General features: G+C 39.8%; 3 protein-coding genes across 3 annotated transcripts; all 3 read left to right on the forward strand.

Annotated features, from left to right (window-relative positions):
• Positions 1–1,309: 1,309 nt before the first annotated feature.
• Positions 1,310–5,293, forward strand: LOC140779320 (uncharacterized). The gene has a single exon (XM_073124345.1). The coding sequence runs from the start codon at positions 1,602–1,604 to the stop codon at positions 4,920–4,922; it is 3,321 nt and encodes a 1,106-aa protein (XP_072980446.1). The 5' UTR covers positions 1,310–1,601; the 3' UTR covers positions 4,923–5,293.
• Positions 5,294–7,119: 1,826 nt separating this feature from the next.
• On the forward strand, positions 7,120–10,001 carry LOC140777539 (phospholipase D alpha 1-like). Its single transcript, XM_073121708.1, has 3 exons — positions 7,120–7,277; positions 7,376–9,260; positions 9,349–10,001. The coding sequence occupies exons 1-3, from the start codon at positions 7,173–7,175 to the stop codon at positions 9,792–9,794; spliced, it is 2,436 nt and encodes an 811-aa protein (XP_072977809.1). The 5' UTR covers positions 7,120–7,172; the 3' UTR covers positions 9,795–10,001.
• A 6,112-nt stretch (positions 10,002–16,113) lies between these two features.
• LOC140778874 (phototropic-responsive NPH3 family protein NPY1) lies at positions 16,114–21,522 on the forward strand. Its single transcript, XM_073123768.1, has 4 exons — positions 16,114–16,532; positions 17,958–18,027; positions 19,100–20,266; positions 20,736–21,522. Exons 1-4 carry the CDS (start codon positions 16,471–16,473, stop codon positions 21,270–21,272), a joined length of 1,836 nt encoding a protein of 611 aa, XP_072979869.1. The 5' UTR covers positions 16,114–16,470; the 3' UTR covers positions 21,273–21,522.
• The last annotated feature ends 113 nt before the right edge of the window (positions 21,523–21,635 follow it).

The following is a 21,635-nucleotide window of genomic DNA, read 5'->3' on the forward strand; positions in this document are numbered from 1 at the left end:
TATACAAATATACATGCAATATGAATTGAGCTAATGGGCCAAGCTTTTGGGCTGGGCAAGCAAAAGCCACCTGCTATCATCTTGGGCTTGGGTCCGATTGGACTTCGCTCAAGTAAAACCATAGAGTTTGGACAAGTCAAGTCTAATACCATCGCGGGAGAGAGAGAGAGAGGAAAGAGGCAACAATGCTGATGATAAGAAAGAGGTTGAAGATATAAATAAAAAAAATTAAGAAAGAAGAAAGAAAAAGAAACCTTTAGAGCGAGAGGGAGGAAAGCGCACCCCTTTCATAGCACTCGGACTAGAACATGAGATAGGAAGAGTTTGTTAATGATGATAAGATCTGAACCCTAGCAAAATTAGAGCAATGCAAAACTCTCTTAACAAACTTATATATACTCAGTTCAAAGAGAGAGCACTGAGATTCACTCAAGATTTGTATTTAGAGGCTTCGGTTCCTTTGTTACTCATCCAATAAGATGGGTGCACATTAGCATGTAGCAATAAAAAATCTCTTACATTAATTACATTATTATTAACTTAGACACTAAATAGTGAGCCAGCTGAGTGGATTTGATATCATCTTATTTGTAGATCTTGTTAACCTTCCTGAAATTGGACTTATCACTAGATTGTGGCGAATATTGCTCTTAATAAATTACAACTTAGTAGATTAATTATAAGCTATATTGAACAGCTGAGCTATCTAACGAGCAAAAATAAAATTATAAAACTCGACGCATGGACTATATTTTTTTTGGAGTAGTTTAGCAAAGTCTAATGAAAAGGGTTCAGATAATGATAGGGATACAATTTTAACAACTAGGAATTCATCGTTAACTAGCAATACTTCGTAAGCACCTAAATAAACGAGTTAGTTAAGCACCGTTCACTTAAGAATTATTTTTTTCTTCTAAAATAGAGTTTTTTTTTATTTCAAAATAGATAATTAAAGATCATAATAATTATTTTAGAATATATTTTATACCGTACACCAATCCAATTATTAGTTAACTTATCCCATCAAACTAATTTATATCAAATATAAAAATATTAATTATAATTTTATAAAATATAAAATATATATATTTTAACTTTAGATCACATTAAAAATAATTATTGTACTCTTATTTCAAAATATAAGTATATATAAAAATAATTATTCTTAAATAAAAAATACTTTTATTCTAGAATTTACTTTATTTGTAAAGTAAAGAGGTGTAAGACTATAGGACTATTAAAATAAAAATTCGAGAATACAAAAGGATAGCTTTCTGAGGTAAGTTCACCGCGTGATTTTATTGCCGAACAAAAGAAATCCAGAGGAGGGAGACGAACCACCACGAATTCGAATGCTATTATCCCCATCCCCGATACTCTTTTCGTGCAAGAGAAACCTACTGTTGCATAGCCCGCTTCGCTATCTTCAACTTCATCTCGTATCTGCATCTAAGAGCAAAGGTGAATCGAACCCAAATCTTTCACTTCCGCCTTATGCTCACATCGTTTTGTAGATCTTGGTTCTATGCTACACTGGTATTTGCTTGAGATAATTATGTTGGATAGTTCAAATTATTAATTCGTTGAAGGAATCAACCATTATGGAGCTCTGCTCCTCCCCAATTTGCTGCAGTAACTCAAAAACTTTCAAGAACAATGGCAAAAGAGCTTCTTATAGTGACCTGGCTTCTTTTAACTGGCAAAAGCTCGCAACTCTAAGGGTTTATCCATATGGGTTGTTAACGAATCGCCTTCGGTTGAGGAAAAATCATGTGGGTCCTCGTCAAATTGGTGTGAGAAGCTCATGTGGTACTGAAGTGAAGGAGAAAGGGAGGAATGCGGTGAGTTCGGATAATGTTGTCGAGATTCTCAAGTCCTTACCTGATCCAATTGAGGCATTGTCAATGTTTAAGTCCATTGCGCAGCAGCCCAGGATTGTTCATACCACAGAATCCTTCAATTACATGCTTGAGTTATTGAGAATTCATGGTAGAGTGGAGGAGATGGCTCTTGTGTTCGATTTAATGCAGAAGCAAATAGTAAAGAGGAATCCGACTACATTCTTGACGATCTTCAAGGGTCTTCATGTTCGAGGAGGCCTCCGGAGTGCCCCTTTTGCATTGTCAAGGATGAAAGAAGCGGGTTTTGTTTTAAATGCATTCTCATATAATGGGTTAATATATTTCCTCCTCCAATCTGGTTTTGTTAGAGGCGCCGTTGAAGTTTACAGGAGAATGGTTTCAGAGGGAGTCACACCGAGTTTGAAGACTTACTCTGCACTTATGGTGGCACTAGGGAAGAGGAGGGATACCCAATCAGTGTTGCACCTTCTGAGTGAGATGGAGGGTTTGGGCTTGAAACCAAATGTATATACCTTTACCATATGCATCAGGGTGCTTGGGCAGAAGGGGAAAATTGAGGAAGCCTATGATCTTCTTAGGCGAATGGAGGATGAGGGATGCAGGCCTGATGTTGTAACTTACACCGTATTTATAGAAATGCTTTGTGAAGCTGGTAGGCTCAATGAAGCAAAAGAGTTGTTTTGGAAGATGAAGACTAGTGAATGGAAACCGGACCGAGTGACCTATATTACATTGTTGGATAAATTTGGCGACAGTGGTGATTTGGAGTCAGTGCTGGAATTTTGCAATGAAATGGAAGCTGATGGTTATGATGTTGACGTGGTCATATTTACTACCATTTTAGATGCATTGTGCGGACAAGGGATGATTGAAGAAGCTTTTGACATGTTGGGCGTGATGAAACAGAAGGGTGTATCACCTAACCTTCATACATATAACACCTTGATTGGTGGGCTTTTGAAAGCAAATAAAGTTGAGCGCGCTCAAGAGCTCATTAACCATATGGCCATCCAAGGTCTCAAACCAACTTCGTACACGTATATCCTTTTCATTGATTACTATGGAAAATCCGGCGAGTTTGAGAAAGCGTTTCATACATATGAGCTTATGAAGAGTATTGGAGTTGTTCCAGACATTGTCGCCTGCAATGCATGTTTATTTGGTCTTGCTGAGTCTGGCAAGCTTGGACAGGCAAAAGAAGTTTTCCATGAATTGAGAGCCATTGGGCTTACTCCAGATGCTATCACCTACAATATGATGATCAAATGTTGCCACAGGTCTGGAAAAGTGGATGAAGCCATCAAGATGTTCTCTAAGATGGTGGAAACTGGGTGTGCCCCTGATGTAATTACAGTCAATTCTCTGATTGATACACTCTACAAGGCAGGAAGGGAGGATGAAGCTTGGGATATGTTCAACAGAATAAAATCAATGAGTCTGACGCCTACGGTTGCAACGTATAACATACTATTGGCAGGATTAGGGAAGGAGGGTAAGATTGAACAAATGATGGAGCTCTTTCAGGAAATGAGTTCTCATCGCTGTCCCCCAAATACAGTAACACATAATACAGTGCTAGATTGTCTCTGTAAAAATGGTGTGGTAGATTGTGCCTTGGAGGTGCTTTATGGGATGACAGAGAAGGACTGTGTGCCTGATCTTCTATCCTACAACACTGTCATATATGGTTTAGTTAAAGAGGAGAGATATAACAATGCATTGTGGCTCTTTTATCAAATGAAGAAAGTTCTATATCCAGACTTTGCCACTTTATGCAGTATCCTTCCTTCTCTTGTGAAAAATGGATTGATTGAGGAAGCAGTGCAAGTCACCAAGGAATATATGCTTCAATGTGATGCTGAGACAGATAGATCTTCCTGGGAAGCTCTAATGGAAGGGATATTGAACAAAGCCGGAATTAATTTATCAGTTGAATTTTCTGAAAGAACTGCAGCAAATGGAACTTGCCCAAATGACTTCTTTTTGAGCCCGTTGATTAGGTTTCTCTGCAAGCATAAGAAACCTCTTGATGCACATAAGCTCTTTCAGAAGTTCAAGAGCTATGGGATTTCGCCAACACTTGAAGCATATAAACCTCTTATTGTTGGTCTACTTGATAGGTGCTTCACTGGGATCGTTGAGGGCCTATTTCTGGAAATGAAAAAAGATGGATGTTCTCCGGATGTGTTCACCTACAATGCAATGCTAGATGCCTTTGGAAAGTCAATGAGGATAGAGGAGATGTTAAAGTTGCATGAGGACATGCACTCTAATGGATGTGAGCCAAACAACATAACTTACAACATGATCATTTCAGGTCTTGTCAAGTCAAAAAGATTGGATCAGGCTATTGACTTCTATTATGAGCTGATTAGCAGAGATTTCTCTCCAACACCTTGTACATATGGTCCTCTTATTGATGGGCTCCTGAAATCAGGAAAGATGGATGACGCAGAAAAACTATTCAATGAGATGCTGGAGTATGGGTGCAGACCGAACTGTGCTATTTATAATATTCTCATAAATGGGTTTGGAAAGGCTGGTTATGTGGAGAAGGCCTGCCAGTTATTTGAGAAGATGATTAAGGAGGGAATAAAACCAGATGTGAAATCATATACGGTTCTTATTGACACCTTTTTCATGGTGGGGAAAGCAGACGATGCTCTCTCCTATTTTGAGGAACTAATGATGAAAGGACTTGAACCTGACCTTATCACCTATAATTTAATGATTAATGGCCTCGGAAAATCTCAGAGATTAGAGGAAGCTGTTTCTCTCTTTGATGAAATGCTGAATAAAGGAATTTTTCCGGACTTGTATACTTACAATTCCTTAATTCTCAACTTTGGAAAGGCAGGAAAGATTGATGAAGCTGGGAAGATGTTTGAAGAACTCCAACTCAAAGGGTTCCAACCTAATGTTTTCACATATAATGCTCTTATTCAAGGCTATAGTAAATCAGGCAGTTCTGACCATGCATATGCAGTCTATGAAAAGATGATGGCTAGAGGATGCAGTCCTAATTCAGGTACATATGCACAGCTTCCTAATCAATCATGACAGATCTGTTAGATTTGTATGATATATTTTTGTATAGGGCAATATTGTTTGTAAAATAACTTTGTTGGTCATTGACCTCATTTTTGCTGTAACATACCAGTAGCTTTAGTTGCCATTTGCATCAAGAGATAGTATTGTTCCTGTTTTTTATACTAGAACTTTTGAGTGTACCGGGAGCTTCTGCAGTCTGCCGAGAGCTCTGACTTTGTCAAATTGAAATACTCTACCCCTTGGGGTTCTGGACTCCAGAATCATATGTGGGTATTTCTGAAGTCTGAAATCATACAGTAGAAGCACATACACCTGGAATTGTTATGATGTTCTATAACTTTTGTTGTTTCTGGTCTCAACTTTTCTGCTGAGATTGTATTTGCGGCCAATGAATTTTCCTTTTGTTTGTGCTGGTTTTTCTTTTAACTCTATAATGTTCACGCAGAAGATGCATGATAAACAGTAGATTTGTGCAATACTGATATTAGTTGTCTAGATTCAGCACTTCGGACTCACTAAATGTTCTAATTGCTAATTTTCTGATCAATTCTTGTATTTATGCTATAATCAGTCCTCCATTTTCTCATGGTTTTGTCCTGTTAATTGTTTTCTGCAATAAGCAATCGTCTTCTGGTAATCTTACAGTTATCTGATATGGCTTTCTCATAATTATTATGGATAACATATTGCTAGTAATTGATAATCAGAAAAATAGATGTTGCAAGAATAATATTAGCTCATACAGTACCTCTTATTTCGAAAAGTATTTTGATGTTATGGCTTGAACCACCTTATATAGCTATAATGCTCATGTCAATTTGAGAACATATTGATGCTAGCTTCATAATTTTTCTACTTCCAATCCAATAAATTTCTCATCTTCCCAGTCAGATCAGAAGTGAATATGAAACATGAGGGGTTTGGTTTGGACGGTTTTAGCCTTCAAATAATGGGACACGAGGATCTCTAAACTGTTCTTCCATAGATTCTCAATGTCAAAGTGAACTTCTTTTTGTTTTTTAAAGAGATAAGTGTCTAATATTAAAAATTTGTTTTAGTTGGACACTCTATTTTATAAGTATGAACGAAAAAGGAGCAAAATTCTCAAACACGAATCCTAAACCTGTCCACAAAGGCCCAGTTCGACCCGTTACTTGCCACGGTTAAGGTGGATTTAATTGCATGGCATTATATATTCCACAGCCTTTACTTGCCATGCTGAATATTGATGTGTATATAAGACAAGATGCAGGGAGTGAATCAGGTCAAGGTGAACCAGTTAAAAGAGAAGTCGAGAACACCAGAACAGAGGAAGAGGATTTTTTTTATAACATCAAGTTAAGGACAAGCTAGATGGATTTGCTCAATCTACTCACACTAACCATTTCTGTTTGGCATGATTTATTGTAATATGAATGTTGTGGTTTTGTGTGTCAGGCCTTGTTCTTTCAGATTTGTCTTATGACTGCCATCTCTCAAGTTTCTGTGCCTTGCTACAGATACTTGTCTATTTGAATGCTTTCTCACATTAAGCAGATTATTGCTCTGTTTTTTTTTTTTTCTTTTCATCACTAAAACATACTTGATTTTCTCGAAGTACCCAAACTTGATTGAGAAGGCAATGTTTTTATAAGAACTTTCGGGCCACCTCGCTGATTCTTTCATTGTAGAATCCATACCACTTTATGTCTTAGAATGCTGCCACCTTTGCGTGCTTAACTTGAAGAGTCCTCTGCTTTCTTCTAGAATACTTAATTAAGTTAGTCCGAAAATATTATTCCTGAGTGGTAACCATGATTTCTAGGTCTTCCCTCCGAGGTTTTTCTTTGTTCAATTGGTGCTTCCCTTAAGAAATAGGAAATAGGGCACGTTCGAGGTCCCCCTTTTGGTCATTATGTACTAAGTCGCCAAATTTGACTCACTTCCAGTAGCATTCAAAGCTCCCCCTAGGTGGAGGAAGCTTCCATCTACAAAGCTCCTCCTAGGTGGAAGCTTCCATCTACAAACCTACCCCAAGCTGGCAATACCTTGCTTTCGTTTGGATGCACATTAATGGACTACCCCACATCTGATGGGTCCTGAATTAATGCCTACTACAACGACGAAAAGTCACGAGATCAACGGTTAGAAATATTCAGAGAAAGCAGCAAGTGGCTTCCAATTTGTGACCATTGTTGTGTGGTATAAATGCATAGAGGATAATGGGATAAGGAATAAACTCTTAACAGGCAAAAGAGTAAAGTAAATTAACAAGGCATCATGGCAGATGAAATTGAGGCTTCCCCCTTCCTCCATGGCATCCTTAGAGCTACAGTCTTTGAAGCTCATCATCTCCACCACTGCATCCCTGGCTACATTCTTGAGGTACTTCTCTATCACAAAAGCTCAACTATGAAGTTCAACTGTTTAATTGAAACATCATCTAGATGACGGCGTATATATGTGACTATGGTCATCATTAGGCAGCAGAGAAGGTAGAGGAATGCTTGCACCTCACCAAGCTAGCCCACAGCAAGCTCTACGCCGCCATAGAAATCGGCGCGGCGAAGGTGGCGAGAACCCGAGAGATCGAATTCCACCCGAACAATCCGGTGTGGAACGAATCATTCAGCATCTACTGCGCCCACCCTGCTCCTTCCATCACAGTCTCCGTCAAGAACCAGCTCCCAGTCGGCGCGAAGGTCTTATGCCACGCGAAAATTCCCGTGTCGCCTCTCCTCGCCGGTGAGCCTCTCGAAGGCTGGTTCGACCTCTACAACGAAGAAGGCGATAAACTCAAGAAAGCCCAGATCCATGTCTTGCTCAAATTCTCCGATGTGAGATCCGATCCATATTACGATGCAGGGGTTCGGCTACCGGAGTTCTCCGGCATCCGAAACGCTTACTTCCCTCAGAGGACGAAATGCAACGTGACGTTGTATCAAAACTCGCATCTTTCCAACTCTTTTCGACCAGCTATCAGTCTTTCCAATGGCAAAGACTACCATCCTCCAAGATTGTGGGAGGAACTCTACATTGCCATGAATGGAGCTAAGCACTTTATCTATATCGCGGGGTGGTCCGTTAACGCCATGATCACCCTCGTTCGAGATCCAGAGCGCATGATACCTGGAGCAGAGGGTGTTACATTTGGGGAATTACTAAAGAAAAAGGCTGAAGAAGGAGTTGCAGTTCTTGTCATGGTGTGGCAGGATAGGACTTCGATTTCCTTCTTAGGAAACGCAGGTCTGATGAAGACCCATGACGAGGACACTCATAAATTCTTCGAAGGGAGCAAGGTCAAGTGCTTCCTTTGCCCTCGCCATGCCGACCCCTCCCTCACCGCCGTTCAGCACGTCGAGGTCGGAACGGAGTTCACGCACCACCAGAAGACGGTGACGCTCGACGCGCGCACGAGGAACGACGGCGCTCGACATGTGGTAAGCTTCGTCGGAGGGATCGATCTTTGCGGGGGGCGCTACGACGACGAGAACCACACACTGTTCAGAAACCTTGACACCACTTACCTCCATGACTTCCAGCAGAACAATTTCCCGCACGCCGACCTACGTCACGGCGGACCGAGGGAGCCGTGGCACGACGTGCACTCGAAGCTCGAAGGCCCTGCTGCATGGGATGTGCTTACAAACTTTGAGCAGAGGTGGAGGAAGCAGGCGCCAAAGGAGTTATCTCATAGCTTAGTAAATGTTCAAGAAGACATCTTTCCACATCCCTCCTACTTTGATGCCATAGATTCATGGAACGTGCAAGTTTTCCGATCGATCGACGACGCGTCGGTGGTCGGTTTCCCCTCCGACCCATCAGAGGCTGCGAGCATGGGGCTGGTGAGCGGAAAAGACGTGACGATCGATCAGAGCATCCACTCGGCCTACGTCGAAGCCATCAGAAGGGCGAAGAGGTTCATATACATCGAGAATCAGTACTTCTTCGGAAGCTGCGCTTCTTGGAGGCAGGGTCAAGATTCCGGCTGCCTGAACCTGGTACCCATCGAGATCGCGTTAAAGATCGCGAGCAAGATTCGCAAGGGGGAACGGTTTGCGGCATACGTCGTGACACCGATGTGGCCGGAGGGCGAGCCGGAGGGAGAGACCGTGCAGGCGATCCTGCACTGGAATAGACTGACCATGGAGATGATGTATGGGATTGTGGCCAAGGCTATAGAGGAGGCTGGATTGGGCGGTAAGTTGCACCCCTGTGACTATTTGAACTTCTTCTGTTTGGGTAACAGGGAGGTTCAACTCCCCGATGAATATATACCACCGGAGCAGCCGAAGCCCGAGACCGACTATTGGAGGACTCAGGTCAACCGGCGCTTCCTCATCTACGTGCATGCGAAACTTATGATAGGTGAAAATTCTTACAACTTAGAAAGCTTAAGCTGTTAGATTCTCTACTAACAGTGGTTGATGCTAACCTTCTTATTTTCTTATCTTAGTGGACGACGAGTACGTCATCGTGGGCTCGGCGAACCTGAACCAGAGATCGCTCGCCGGCGACAGAGACACTGAGATCGCGCAGGGGTCGTACCAGCCGGCGCATCTGAACGGGTCTCATGGGCATGCCCGGGGAGTCATCCACGGTTACCGGATGTCTCTGTGGTACGAGCACTTCGTGAGCCATTGCGAGGATCTCTCCCGCGTCGTTCTCGAGCCCGAGAGCTTGGGGTGCGTAAGAGCAGTGAGGAAGGTTGCAGAGGATTTGTGGGAGAAGTTTGTAGGAAACGACGTGATCGATCTACCAGGGCATCTGCTTCCCTTTCCAATCCGGGTTTCCGCGTCTGGGGAGCTATCAGAATTGCCGGATGATGGATTGTTTCCAGATACTAAAGCATCTATAAAGGGGAAGAAATCCGAAGTCCTTCCTCCTGTTCTCACCACTTGAAAAGGTTTGTTCTTCTTTCTTTTCTTTTTGGTGCTAATAATATATTGCTCGAGTGGAGCAATATTACGGAAAATGTAGTCTTTCGTGTTGTAATGAATTCGTATCAAAATTTGGAGTGAGCCAAAGAGAACAGGGGCAGAAAGACAAATCATGCATGATTTCCTTAGTAGATGAATAGAACTTGAACTAAATCTGCTCAAATAGAAAGTTTAGACAGATAAAGGAATACAATTATCTAAAGACAGGAATAGCACTAGTGGTGGCATTGACATGGATAATTATTGCACCGCGCTAGTGTGGTGTGGCCGGATGCTTTGGCTTGTTAAAGAAGGTGAAGTAGGCGACGGTGGCGACGACGAGGAGACCTCCCATAGCAGTTAATGCGGGAGCAAGAGGCACTCCTCTCCGTTGGTGCAGCACTGCACCTGGCGGTGGCCTCGGTGGCTGCCTCCTTCCATCCTTTTCCCCCATCTCTCTCTATTTCGTCTGTTTCTCTTCTCCCCTCTCTGCATATAGTAGACATGGGTGACGGAACTTTTCGTTTTTCGTGGCGACACGAGAAGTGGGACACCAAGGCACTCTTGGGCTAGCTTTGAGCCACCTGGCAACAACAAACACCTCTCTCTTTCAAGCCAAAAAGTTGGGCCTTGTTGGGCCTGAATGGAATGGTGGGCCTGTTATGAGATTAGATGATCACCAAGGACATTTCCTCCACTTTGTTAATATCTTCAGCTTGCTACCAACCTCAATATGTGTTCCATAATTCTCGTCTTTTCCCAGAGCACTCCAGCAATGAAACCCTACCTTTGGGAATCTTGTTCTCTGAGAAATAGCAAAAAGGAAGAGAAGCACCACATCAAGGAGGTCATGATATTGCCAGAAGTTGATCGTCATAATGAGGAAGGGAGGAGAAATGTGGTCCTCGAAAAGATCATGATAACAAACAAACATCACAAGGAAAAGCAAAGGGCTAGCTTCTTGTTTGATGTGAACTTCAATGTTCCTTGGCAGATGGGGAATGCATGATTGCTCATGATTCTAGCAATCCAGTACCTGGTTGAAACTTTGACCCACCCCCCTCAGTCTTTGTGTTAAGATCATAAGTACTTGCCACATTGTGAATGCATGCCACCTGCCATGCTGTATTCGCTGCCATCAGTCATCACTGCCTACTGCCTACTGCCTTCTGAAGACAGTGCAGTGGATCATACTCTTTCTTTTGTCAAATAGTGGATCATAGTTTGTTCTAGGCAAAATCTTGCACTCGGTTTGACTGAGCCTTTAATTATTTATGGATACAACTCTCAACATTTAGACCTTATTATATCTCTCAGGGAGCTCTAACCTTGTACTTCAATAACCTCTTTGAATTTTAAATCACAATCCTGCGATTATAGTTCCCCTCTTCAACTAGTAAATCTAGAAACTTGTAATTGAAATTTTAACCTTTGAATATTTAAAGGTAATGAATGGGTAAGTTCAAACCTCATATTCTATTTAAAATTGAGCTGTAGATTGCCACTGAAGAAGAACATGGAATATTAGTTGAGAGACTATTTACATAATCAATTAATCTCAAAACGTTAACGTATTAGGCAAATATACCAATACTATATGTTATACCTTAAAACAACCTCCACTAACAAACACTATATTAGATAAACAGTTTCCTTAAAACTTAAACCGTTGTATAAGAGACCGACAATAGATATAAATTAGAATTCAATCATTTTCCTTACCAGAAGAGGCTAGCTAAATCACCAACATAACTAGGAACCCCCAAGAAACTGGATATCACTAGTACCATGAACATGGTTGATGTAGTCAATGGCAAGTAGCAAGCATTCTCCCTTCCAGTTTGGGTAAGAAAGAAGAACAGATGGGTCATCTTTGGAGTCCACCATGCTTTCACTTTAACGTGCAACAAAGCCATTAGCTCATTCACCCCCAGAAGGCGTGGAGAATGAGTAAAGAAAAAAAGATGAGATCTTTAATCGATGCAACAGCTCATTGAATGTTTTTAAATTAAGCTCAGGGTTATAAGTTTGATCCTTAATCCAAGCTCTCATGCTCTCTCTCTCTCTCTCTCTCTCTCTCTCTCTCTCTCTCTCTCTCTCTCTCTCTCTCTCTCTCTCTCTCTCTCTCTCTCTCTCTCTCTCTCTCCCTTTACTAGTTAGAATGATCCATGTTGCCCTTTTCCTTTCTCTCAACCTTTTCCCAATCATTCCCCCCCTTAAAAATAAAGAAATACAAAGAGTGTATAACTTTTTACCTTTCCCTTTGCAATCTGATCCTTCCTCTTGCGATACTCTTTATTTATCTTTCTACCTTACCTTTGGTAGTAATATATCAATTATGGGAGAGAGAGAGAGGGGTATCTTGGTGCAAAAGGGTCTTTGCAGAAAGATAAAAGGTAACAAATAAGATGAAGATAATTACACTAAAAATTTTCTGAACTATTCCTTATTTCATCCTGCCATCTCATTATTATTGTTTTGGTATACATTACTTCTAAAATTATAAAAAATCTCTCACAATTTTTCCCTTCAAAATAAGGGCAAAATAATATTTAGAAAGCTTAAAATTAATCTCATGACATTTACAAATTATATTTTAATAAAATAATAAAATAGATATTTTAGATGTTTTCTAAATTTTAGAAGGATCAATATATATATACTAAACTTTTAACCAAACTACAGCTACAGAAAATCGTTAACAAAGATCTTGAATTGAATTTAAATTTAAAAAAAAAACTTGTGATTTCAAATCGATAACACTCTATAGGATGAAAGGACAAACGCATCGTTAATTTCGGACCATCGTAATCCAGTCAAAAGCTGGAAAAAGATTCACGCGATGGGAAAATAAAAATAAAAAGAGAGCTTCAAAGACAAAAATAATTCTCTTCTGAACTAAACGGAGACGCGCATTGTAACACACCCTATAGCTAGATAGATTCCAATGAGAGATCGACGGGCAAAGATGCGAACACTAATCCTCCCACAGAGTCAGCAGTTGTTGCAAGTACAGACAAAAGACAGAGGTTGTCGTCCACAGCTCGGGTAACCTCAAAAGATGCATTCGGTTGCAGAAAAAGGATGGCTTTGATTTGCGGACCACTCACTCCTCCCCCGAGAAGTCTTCTCTCGGCCATTGGCTACGAGCAGTGACAAAAGAAAAGAAAAGAAAAGGAAAGAAAACCAGAAAGGCTGACTTGAGACTGTACGCCAATGTCTTTGTGTTCCCTTTTAGTGTGATTGCTAAGACCCATGCGGATCCTGGCGCCAAATGCCATCCGCCTTTGAAAGAACGGCCCGGCCCCATTCCGTGTCTTGACCATTTGGAATGGCAATGGCAATGGCATTTGCCCAGATGACAAACCCACGCTACCAGTCGGGATGCAAACAGACGAAGCCTGGGGTTTGGAATCCAGCGTCGTGGTCATGACTGGATCGGTTGTTTGATACCAAGGGAAAAAAAAAGTTATCTTAGAAGGTGGTTGTTAGCATTCTGTGCAGATTATTCCTACTCACATCGAATATGTTTGTCATGAATTATTTCCATGACGGATTAATGCCCCCTGATTTGGATCAATGTTCTTAGGTTGATGGCCATTCTTAAATTTAAGTAGAGATCCAGTGGAGCTATCCTATCCCCGAGAGTAATGTAGCCTTTTTAAATTTTATTAAACCAATTAGTACACCCTAGTTTGCTATCGATCAATTTATTCCTAGATTTGTCGGCTAATGCTAGTTTAAGTATAAATGTCATATCCTTTACGTAATGCAACCTTTTCTTTCACAAGCCAATCATACTCCTTTTAGTCCCGACACAAATTAGATTTAGGAGATATTTATTCTTTTAACGCGAGAATAGTATGCAAATTAAGATGCTGTACTTGGCCACTATGTCCAATGGGCAATTAATCCATGCGCTACTCTTTAGCAGTTTCGGATTGCTAGTAGTAGGTACGTTTTGTTTAATAGATCACATGGCAACCAATTCTTCTGCTACCACCACATGATATGCAATCCCAACAGGAAGGCTTGTTTCCCTTTATATAACTCCACCATCTATTAAAGTAGATTAACAATCAACTTTTCAAGCCTGTGCTGTTTTCAATTTTGAGAGATACATATATCAATATTGTTACTATATTATTAGATTGGACAAGTGGATAACTCTCCCATAAAAATATATCATAATCGACTAATTATGACGTATTCAATATAATTCTTCATTCTGAATCACTAACGATACTCTTTTCGTTGGCCCTAATAGTACTTTGTTAGGGTTCGAATTTTTTCTTCCTCGACGCCTTTGGTGCTTTGTCTTCTCTCTCTTCCACTTCTTTAGTGGGTTCCTTTTCTCTTCTATCTTCTCTCCCCTCTTTTCTTTTCTTTCTTCTTTTCTTTCGCTCTTTCTCTCTCATCATTGTCTACCTCGCATTTTCGCTATTGTTTGCATTGCTGTTGTCTATCTCGCCTCTCTCTCCTCCTCGGCCTTTTGAGCTTTCATCGCTTGCGTTGAGAGCCAACGCTTGTGGCTTTCACTTCGATCCACTCCTTGTCTGCATCAGCAGTCATATATTTGCCTACCCTGCTCTCGAGTTGCCTCTCTTTGTGAGTTGCTGCAAATCTCACTTGCCATGGTCTCGACCCATTTACACAAGCCGTCGTCGCTTTGTCGTCAACATCTTAGCTTTTTGGTAATTTTTATCTTTGTTTTGGAAATAAAGATGATTCGTTTTAGGGATGTAATATGCATATCTCTCTCCGACACTTCTCGCTATTTCCATTTCTTTCTATGCTATTTCATTCTTTGTTTTGTTCTTTATTTCATAGATTGCTCAAATGGAGCTACAATCGTCGGACTCCGTCAATGATGTGCATGTATTTTACCTAAGCTTACTGCTTTGTTGAGTGCTCAAATCTTTAAGACTCAAGTGGTTATTTTTGTATTATTGTCGTGTTTAGCTAAGTACGAGACTTGCTTCTCAAGCGTTACTCTATCTCCTCTTTTATTTATGTTTGAGTACTTGTTCTTGATATTTGATACTTTGCTATTATTATCAGATGAGTTTATTCTTATAGTTCTTAATATATTTTTCCTTTCTTCTCATGTATTAAGTTGTAATCGTTATATTAAAGCTAATGATACAATCCATCTACAAACTTTCTTTTTTACAAATATTTCATGGTAAAAAAGAAAGAGAGAGTACACTTTATTAATTTTTTAATCTCTAGCATACTTCGCAAACATGAGTTTATAGCCAATTTGGCAACAATAATCCAATCTTTGACTAGATTCTCTCGCATAATTAATAAGTAGACCAACTGTATTGTGTAGTTTAGTTTTTTTTTTAACACCACTAGTTATTTGGAAGGATAGGATGATTCTCAAATCAAGAGAAATGATTGGAAATCTAGATAAAAAGCTCAAATAAATGGTGGTCCACAACCAAATCTCCCACCCCCACACAATTAATTAAAAGCTTGATTCCCTCAATAGCCATTAACAAAGCAAGCGGAACACATGGGCGGAGGATGCCCATCACAAGGGGCGTCGCGGGCAAAGTCGTCATTTGGTAACGTGTGGCGTGCTTTGACGGCATAATAATAAAAGCTTCGATGAAGCGTAGAAGAAGATTCAAGTCCACACCGGACTCTTTTTTTTTCCCCGTATAATTTGAGGGCGGCTACCAAAATCACAAACAGAAAGAAAAGTTCATATATTTTTCATTTTTACGAAACTACCCCTTTGTAAACTAAGTTGCACTGCAGCCTTATATAGGTTGGCTAATAATAACTTTTGTTTTTAAAATCTTTTTGGAAACGGTTGATGAAAGAAAAATGTTAAACTGTTTGTTCCTCGCATTGTTATGAGATATTTAGCTAAGTTGATCTTAAGAGAAGCCTCAGTCTACAAAAAATGGAGGAGTGTAGGGGCTTACACTTGAGGAATATACCAACAGTTGACAAAAGAAATCCCCTTGCAAGTTGCTTATTATTATTATTATTATTATTCATTTTCCTGCATTATAATTTGATATTAGAGCGGGCAGGAAGTCATCCTGGTCCCCCACCCCACCCCCCACTTCCACCACCAGCCACAGCCTTTTTAGAGAGAGAAAGTGTAGTCCGAGAGGGGGAGAGAGAGAGAGAGAGAGAGAGAGAGAGAGAGAGAGAGAGAGCACTTGGGAGTGTGTGGACTGCGCCGCATACCACCGAAAGCGACCGCTGCTGCGTTGCAAAATCTAATTTCTTATCGGATGCTCCCAAACGCAAAGGAGAAGGACACCTCCAACTACACCCACCACCAACATATACACGCACAAGCACTCACTTTTGGGAATCGGGAGGTGGAGAAGAAAGAGAGAAGTGAGAGGGAGAGAAGCAAAGAAAGCGAAAGAATAGAGAAAGTACAGTTATTATTAGAGGATAGAAAGTGAGAAGGAAAGGTGCAAATTTTAATACAGTAGACTGGAGAAGGCGGCGAGGAGTTAATTATCACCATCATAGCACGACACGGGATACTTCTCTCCTCTTCCCAATACCACCACCTTTCATCATATAACGCAAGTAAAGACTAAAGCCTTGTTGTGCGTTTACTTCTCTCATCTTCCCCTGTTTCGCTCTTGGTTTGGGAGGGGGGATGCACTGAGTTGGGAGAGATGAAGTTTATGAAGCTGGGATCGAAGCCGGACGCGTTTGAGTCGAACGGGAGCGACGTCAGGTGAGGCCCTTTACCTCATTTGTTGATCTGGGTTCTTTCTATCTGTGCTTGTTCTGATTTGGGTCCTTGTAAAAATCTCTTCTTGATTGCAGTTTTTGTGGTTTCATTCCGAAGTTTTTATTTATTTCTTGTGGTTATCATGGGGCGATGGTAGATCTCTTATATTTTCCCCACACTGATTTTTTTTAATGCGATTTGTTTTTGCTCTTCTTCTTCTTCTTAAAAAAGAGGAGTTAGAATGTTAAAGCTAGAATGCAGATAAATGGCGGCTGGTCAATGGTTTCTTGTTGCGAGTATATGTAAGCATGCAGATACGTTCTAAAAGTTAAACCTTTCTTATTGAGTAGGTAATCTGGAAGGGGGATTTTGGTAGGCTAATTTTGGAAGACTAGGATCTCTTTGGAATAGCAGATCTGCTCAAATAGTTGTATGTTCGTTGTTCTTGGGTATCTACAACATTGCTTAAGGCCTCTGTCTTCTAGGATAATCCTGCATTTTGTGACCATGATATGCTCTTGTTCTCTCTTCTTTATTCCTGACGAGGGATCAGAAAATAGTGTTTTTGATGTGAGTTCAGTTTTGCAAATGCTCATTAAGAAAGATGCTTCTTTGGCGCATCATTTATTTCTCCTTTCTTATGTGATCACCAGAACTCTGTCATGGCCATCATTTTCCCCCTTTTGGCTGTTCTTTGCAATGCTCTCTAATGGTAACTGTACTATATGTTGTGTATTCTGTAACAGCTGATGAATCTCTGCCTCCACATATGTTTGTTATATAGTTGAAGGTGAGTTATTCCGATAGGATAGTGCCACATATGGGTAGCCTATGTGGGCAGTATATTGTTATGATTTAGTTAAGCAACTTGCAGGATCTAGATATGACCTTATTCTGTAATGTCATATAGTCTTTTTCTTGTGAGAACCTCCTCTTGAACTGCTAATCAAACCATTGAGATTCTCGACATTCTGGTTTTAAGGACACTATAATAATGTAGTAGATTTTAATGTATGAGAATCGTTATATCTTAGGCTAGATTCCTTATTTTGTAAGTCGTAGAAATGAGGTGCAACATTAATGGGCTAACATAATAGTGGAGTGTTATTGCCTTATTGGATAACCATTTCATGATGTTTTTAAATATCAAGTGTAACTGCATGTGTTTGTCCAGGGATAATTGATTTTGCTGTGGGACAAGATTGGATAGCATAATAATTCTTTTATTTCTCTGGTGTGTACTATGCTTGATGTTGGATGATAACAAGTAATTAATTAGTCGAAGTATTGTTACTTATACATAGTGTCTGGTGTACATACTCCATTAATCTCTATTGTTTAATCCTTTTGTCTATATATGTGGTGAAATTTATAACTGTTGATTAAGCTTTTTTAGAAGGCTCACACGTTTGTAATCAATTAATGCAGGTACGTGATATCTGACCTACCGACGGACGTTATCATACATGTTGACGAAATCAAGTTCTATTTACACAAGGTCATTTTTCTATCCACCAGATTCTGAATTAAATTTTTCATTACTTTAACGCTTATCTCTTTGAAGTAGGACTCTAATAGTCTTATTAGCATCTAAAGGAATTATGCTTATGGGGCTAATCTTACTATCTTCTAGTAAACTATGTAATTATTAACGATATGCCACCATTAGATAAACATGCTTCGGCGTGTCACTGGTACACATTTAACATATTTTTAATAGTAATTTGAGATACTTAGACATTTTTGAGTCTTCATTATGCCTATCTTTAGTTTTGATTTAAATATATGTATTAAAACCTACATTATAATATTTTATTTTTAAATTATTTTTATGAATAATATTTTTTATTAAATACAAAGCAAAAATCAAATATAAATATTATTCAACACATAATATAATTAAATACATTCATTAAAATTAATATTAAAAAATTGAACACTCCATAATATGATTGAGTACTCCATGATATAATTGAACACATAACAACATTTAATATATAATATTAATCGATTATAGTTCAATAATTAAAATTAATATCTAGCTGAACGTAAAATAATAAAGAGAACCAAAGATTTCATTTGATAATGATTGATGAAAATAAGAAAAGTCAAAAGGCTTTACATCGGCATGGAGACTGGCACACAGTTGTGTCAGAATGGCACGACTCGACATAGCTCGATATGAGTGGCACACCCCGTGCCAAGTGCCTTGCCCATCCTTAGTAATTATATCATATTGGAGGTGTTAATTATTTGGCGCTTGGGTAGGTTTTCCAGGAGCAGGAACATTTGGAAAATAACTATCATATTAAATTCTTTTTGTTACTTGGCTCATGTTAGCATCTCAATGCCTACAATTTCAAGTACTAGGATTTTGTTATACATTGGGTTACCCTTTCATGTTTATAAGCCTATATGTTTGGGTTGTGAGCCCTCATTAACTATGTTGCCTTTTTCTTTTCATTTTTATTTTCCATCTGAATCTTATATCATAAGCCTGAGCTGTGCTATGTTTTCCATCTTAATTTTGAACTCTACTGAAGTTTTGAATTCCTAATTGCTGAATGCAGTTTCCACTTTTATCCAAAAGTCATCGGCTACAAAGTTTGATTCTCAAGGCTAGTGAGGACAGCACTGATGAAGTCTTCATGCATGATTTTCCTGGGGGACCAAAAACTTTTGAAATATGTGCAAAATTCTGTTATGGCATGATTGTCACTCTTAATGCTTACAATGTTGTTGCTGCCAGATGTGCAGCAGAATACCTAGAAATGACTGAAGATTTCGAGAAAGGCAATTTGATATTTAAAATTGAAGTTTTCTTAAATTCCAGTCTTTTTCGCTGCTGGAAAGATTCCATCATTGTACTGCAGACCACAAAAGCTTTGTTACCTTTGTCTGAGGAGCTTAAGGTGGTTGGAAGATGCATAGATTCCATTGCTTCCAAAACATCTGTGGACCCTGTTAATGTTCGCTGGTCATATACCTATAGCAAGAAGTTGGCAGCCTCCAGCGAAATAGTTGAATCCCAGCAGAGGACACAGACAGCTCCTAAGGATTGGTGGGTTGAAGATTTATGTGAGTTGGATGTTGATCTTTACAAGCGAGTGATGGTTGCTGTTAAATCTAAGGGGAGGATGTCAGGCGATGTGATAGGGGAGGCCCTCAAGGTGTATGCAGTTAGGTGGTTACCAGATTCTTATGATGCTCTGGTTGCTGATGACTACACGAAGAGGAACAAGACTTTGGTTGAAACCATCATCTGGCTATTACCGTCAAATAAGGCTTCAGGTTGTTCGTGTAGATTTCTCTTGAAATTATTAAAAGTTGTTATTTTGGTTGGAGCAGGGGAAACATTGAAGGAAGAACTAATGAACAGGATTAGTGTGCAGTTGCACAAAGCTTCAATGAAAGATCTGCTAATTCCAGCAAGGTCACCTGATGATACTGTCTATGATATTCATCTGGTGCAAAGCCTTGTCAGTAGATATTTGATGAGAACCGGGATCACTCATCACACTGAATTTTTCGACAAGGATGAAAATGATATGATTGAATTTAACTTTCAGCATGACTCTTTGTTGGCTTTAGGAAAACTTGTCGACAGTTATCTATCTGAAATAGCTTCCGATCCAAATCTTCCAATATCTAGTTTCATCAAACTGTCGACATCAGTGCCTGAAGCAGCTAGACCAATTCATGATGGTTTGTACACGGCTATTGACATCTATCTGAAGGTATGTTCAGAAAACTGAATCTTTTGTTGCAATCATTTTCATATATGGAGGCATCTTTTCTTAGTAAGTCATTACTTAATGGGCCATGTCCAACCATACTTGTATAGTTAATGGTTCCTCTTAAAATATGCTTTGCTGGAATCACTATGTGAGATGTGGTTTAAGTAATATAGTGGTCTTTGCCTAGTAAATCACCTTGATAACAATTTTGTTGTGTATATGTGTCCATAGTTCTGCAACTACTCTAGAGATTGGAAGCAACTCATTAACCTGTATGTGGATGTAAATGAAAACCATCGTGATGTTCTTATTACTAGGATAACTATTCGAGAAAAAGATTAAAAGCATCATACGCACAGTTTCATAGTTCCTTTCTTGATTACTTCATGTCATTATGATTTACTTCTGGTATCTTTTGTGTTTAAGTTTTACGGCAAATCTTGAAATGTCATCCTCTGGTTATAATCAGGAACATCCAGGTCTGACAAAATCAGAAAAGAAGAAGCTTTGTGGTCTAATGGATGTGAAGAAACTCTCTCCAGATGCATGCATTCATGCTGCACAAAATGAGCACTTGCCGCTGCGAACTGTGGTACAGGTTCTCTTTTTTGAGCAGGTGAGAGCAGCAGCTGGTGCCCAAACAGCTCCACCTATTGACACAGCCCATGGGAGTACAAGGTCCACAGCAGACCTGGGAGAAGATTGTGAAAGGCGAGTAGCGGATCATCCGACGTCGCTAAAGAATCAACTTGGGAGCTTAAAGATGAAAGAGGACGAGTGCGGGAACAAGAGTAAAAATAGTATCAATGAACGTGGTAATGGGCTACTTTTACCATCACGATCAAGGAGAATATTTGACAAATTGTGGATCGGAAAGGGGCACACAGAGAAAAGCAAGAGTTCCGAAACATCCGGGAGTTCGCAAAGCCCACCCACGTCCCTGAAACCTGGAGAGGCAAAGTCTTGTGGTTCTTCTTTGAGGAATAGGAGATATTCTGTTTCATAGAAGATTTTTGCTGGGACGGAACGAACTTCTTGCCTTCATATTGTACAGAAGAAGACAGGTGTTTCAGTTGAAGGATTGACCCATGAATTGGTGCTAATATCCGCTTCTCCTTTCTTTTTTACTTTTTCCCTTTCTTCTCTATCTCACAAGGGATGGACAGGGGGGGTTTGAGCAGTTCAAAATATGCTGCTTTTGTACGATTATTCCTCTTTGTAACTTGGTCTGAAATTATCCTAGAGAATTGCTGTTAGTTCTCTGCTCAAAAGTGATCGTAAACCAAGACAAAAGAGGAGTCCGTCGCATCAAAAGACCTTGGCAATTTTGTGGAACAATTGCCTAGACAGATTATTGAGACATGATTTT

This window comes from Typha angustifolia, chromosome 15, assembly GCF_048772165.1.
Source record: "Typha angustifolia cultivar Huaian chromosome 15, ASM4877216v1, whole genome shotgun sequence".
Taxonomy (NCBI): Eukaryota; Viridiplantae; Streptophyta; class Magnoliopsida; order Poales; family Typhaceae; genus Typha; species Typha angustifolia.

Bases quoted from the DNA above. Each gene is read 5' to 3' on its own strand.
- LOC140779320 (XM_073124345.1), top strand. From the start codon at position 1,602: ATGGAGCTCTGCTCCTCCCCAATTTGCTGCAGTAACTCAAAAACTTTC.
- LOC140777539 (XM_073121708.1), top strand. From the start codon at position 7,173: ATGGCAGATGAAATTGAGGCTTCCCCCTTCCTCCATGGCATCCTTAGA. The intron at 7,278-7,375 runs GTACTTCTCTAT...GGTCATCATTAG, and splicing joins TCCCTGGCTACATTCTTGAG to GCAGCAGAGAAGGTAGAGGA. The intron at 9,261-9,348 runs GTGAAAATTCTT...TTCTTATCTTAG, and splicing joins GCATGCGAAACTTATGATAG to TGGACGACGAGTACGTCATC.
- LOC140778874 (XM_073123768.1), top strand. From the start codon at position 16,471: ATGAAGTTTATGAAGCTGGGATCGAAGCCGGACGCGTTTGAGTCGAAC. The intron at 16,533-17,957 runs GTGAGGCCCTTT...CAATTAATGCAG, and splicing joins TCGAACGGGAGCGACGTCAG to GTACGTGATATCTGACCTAC. The intron at 20,267-20,735 runs GTATGTTCAGAA...GGTTATAATCAG, and splicing joins CTATTGACATCTATCTGAAG to GAACATCCAGGTCTGACAAA.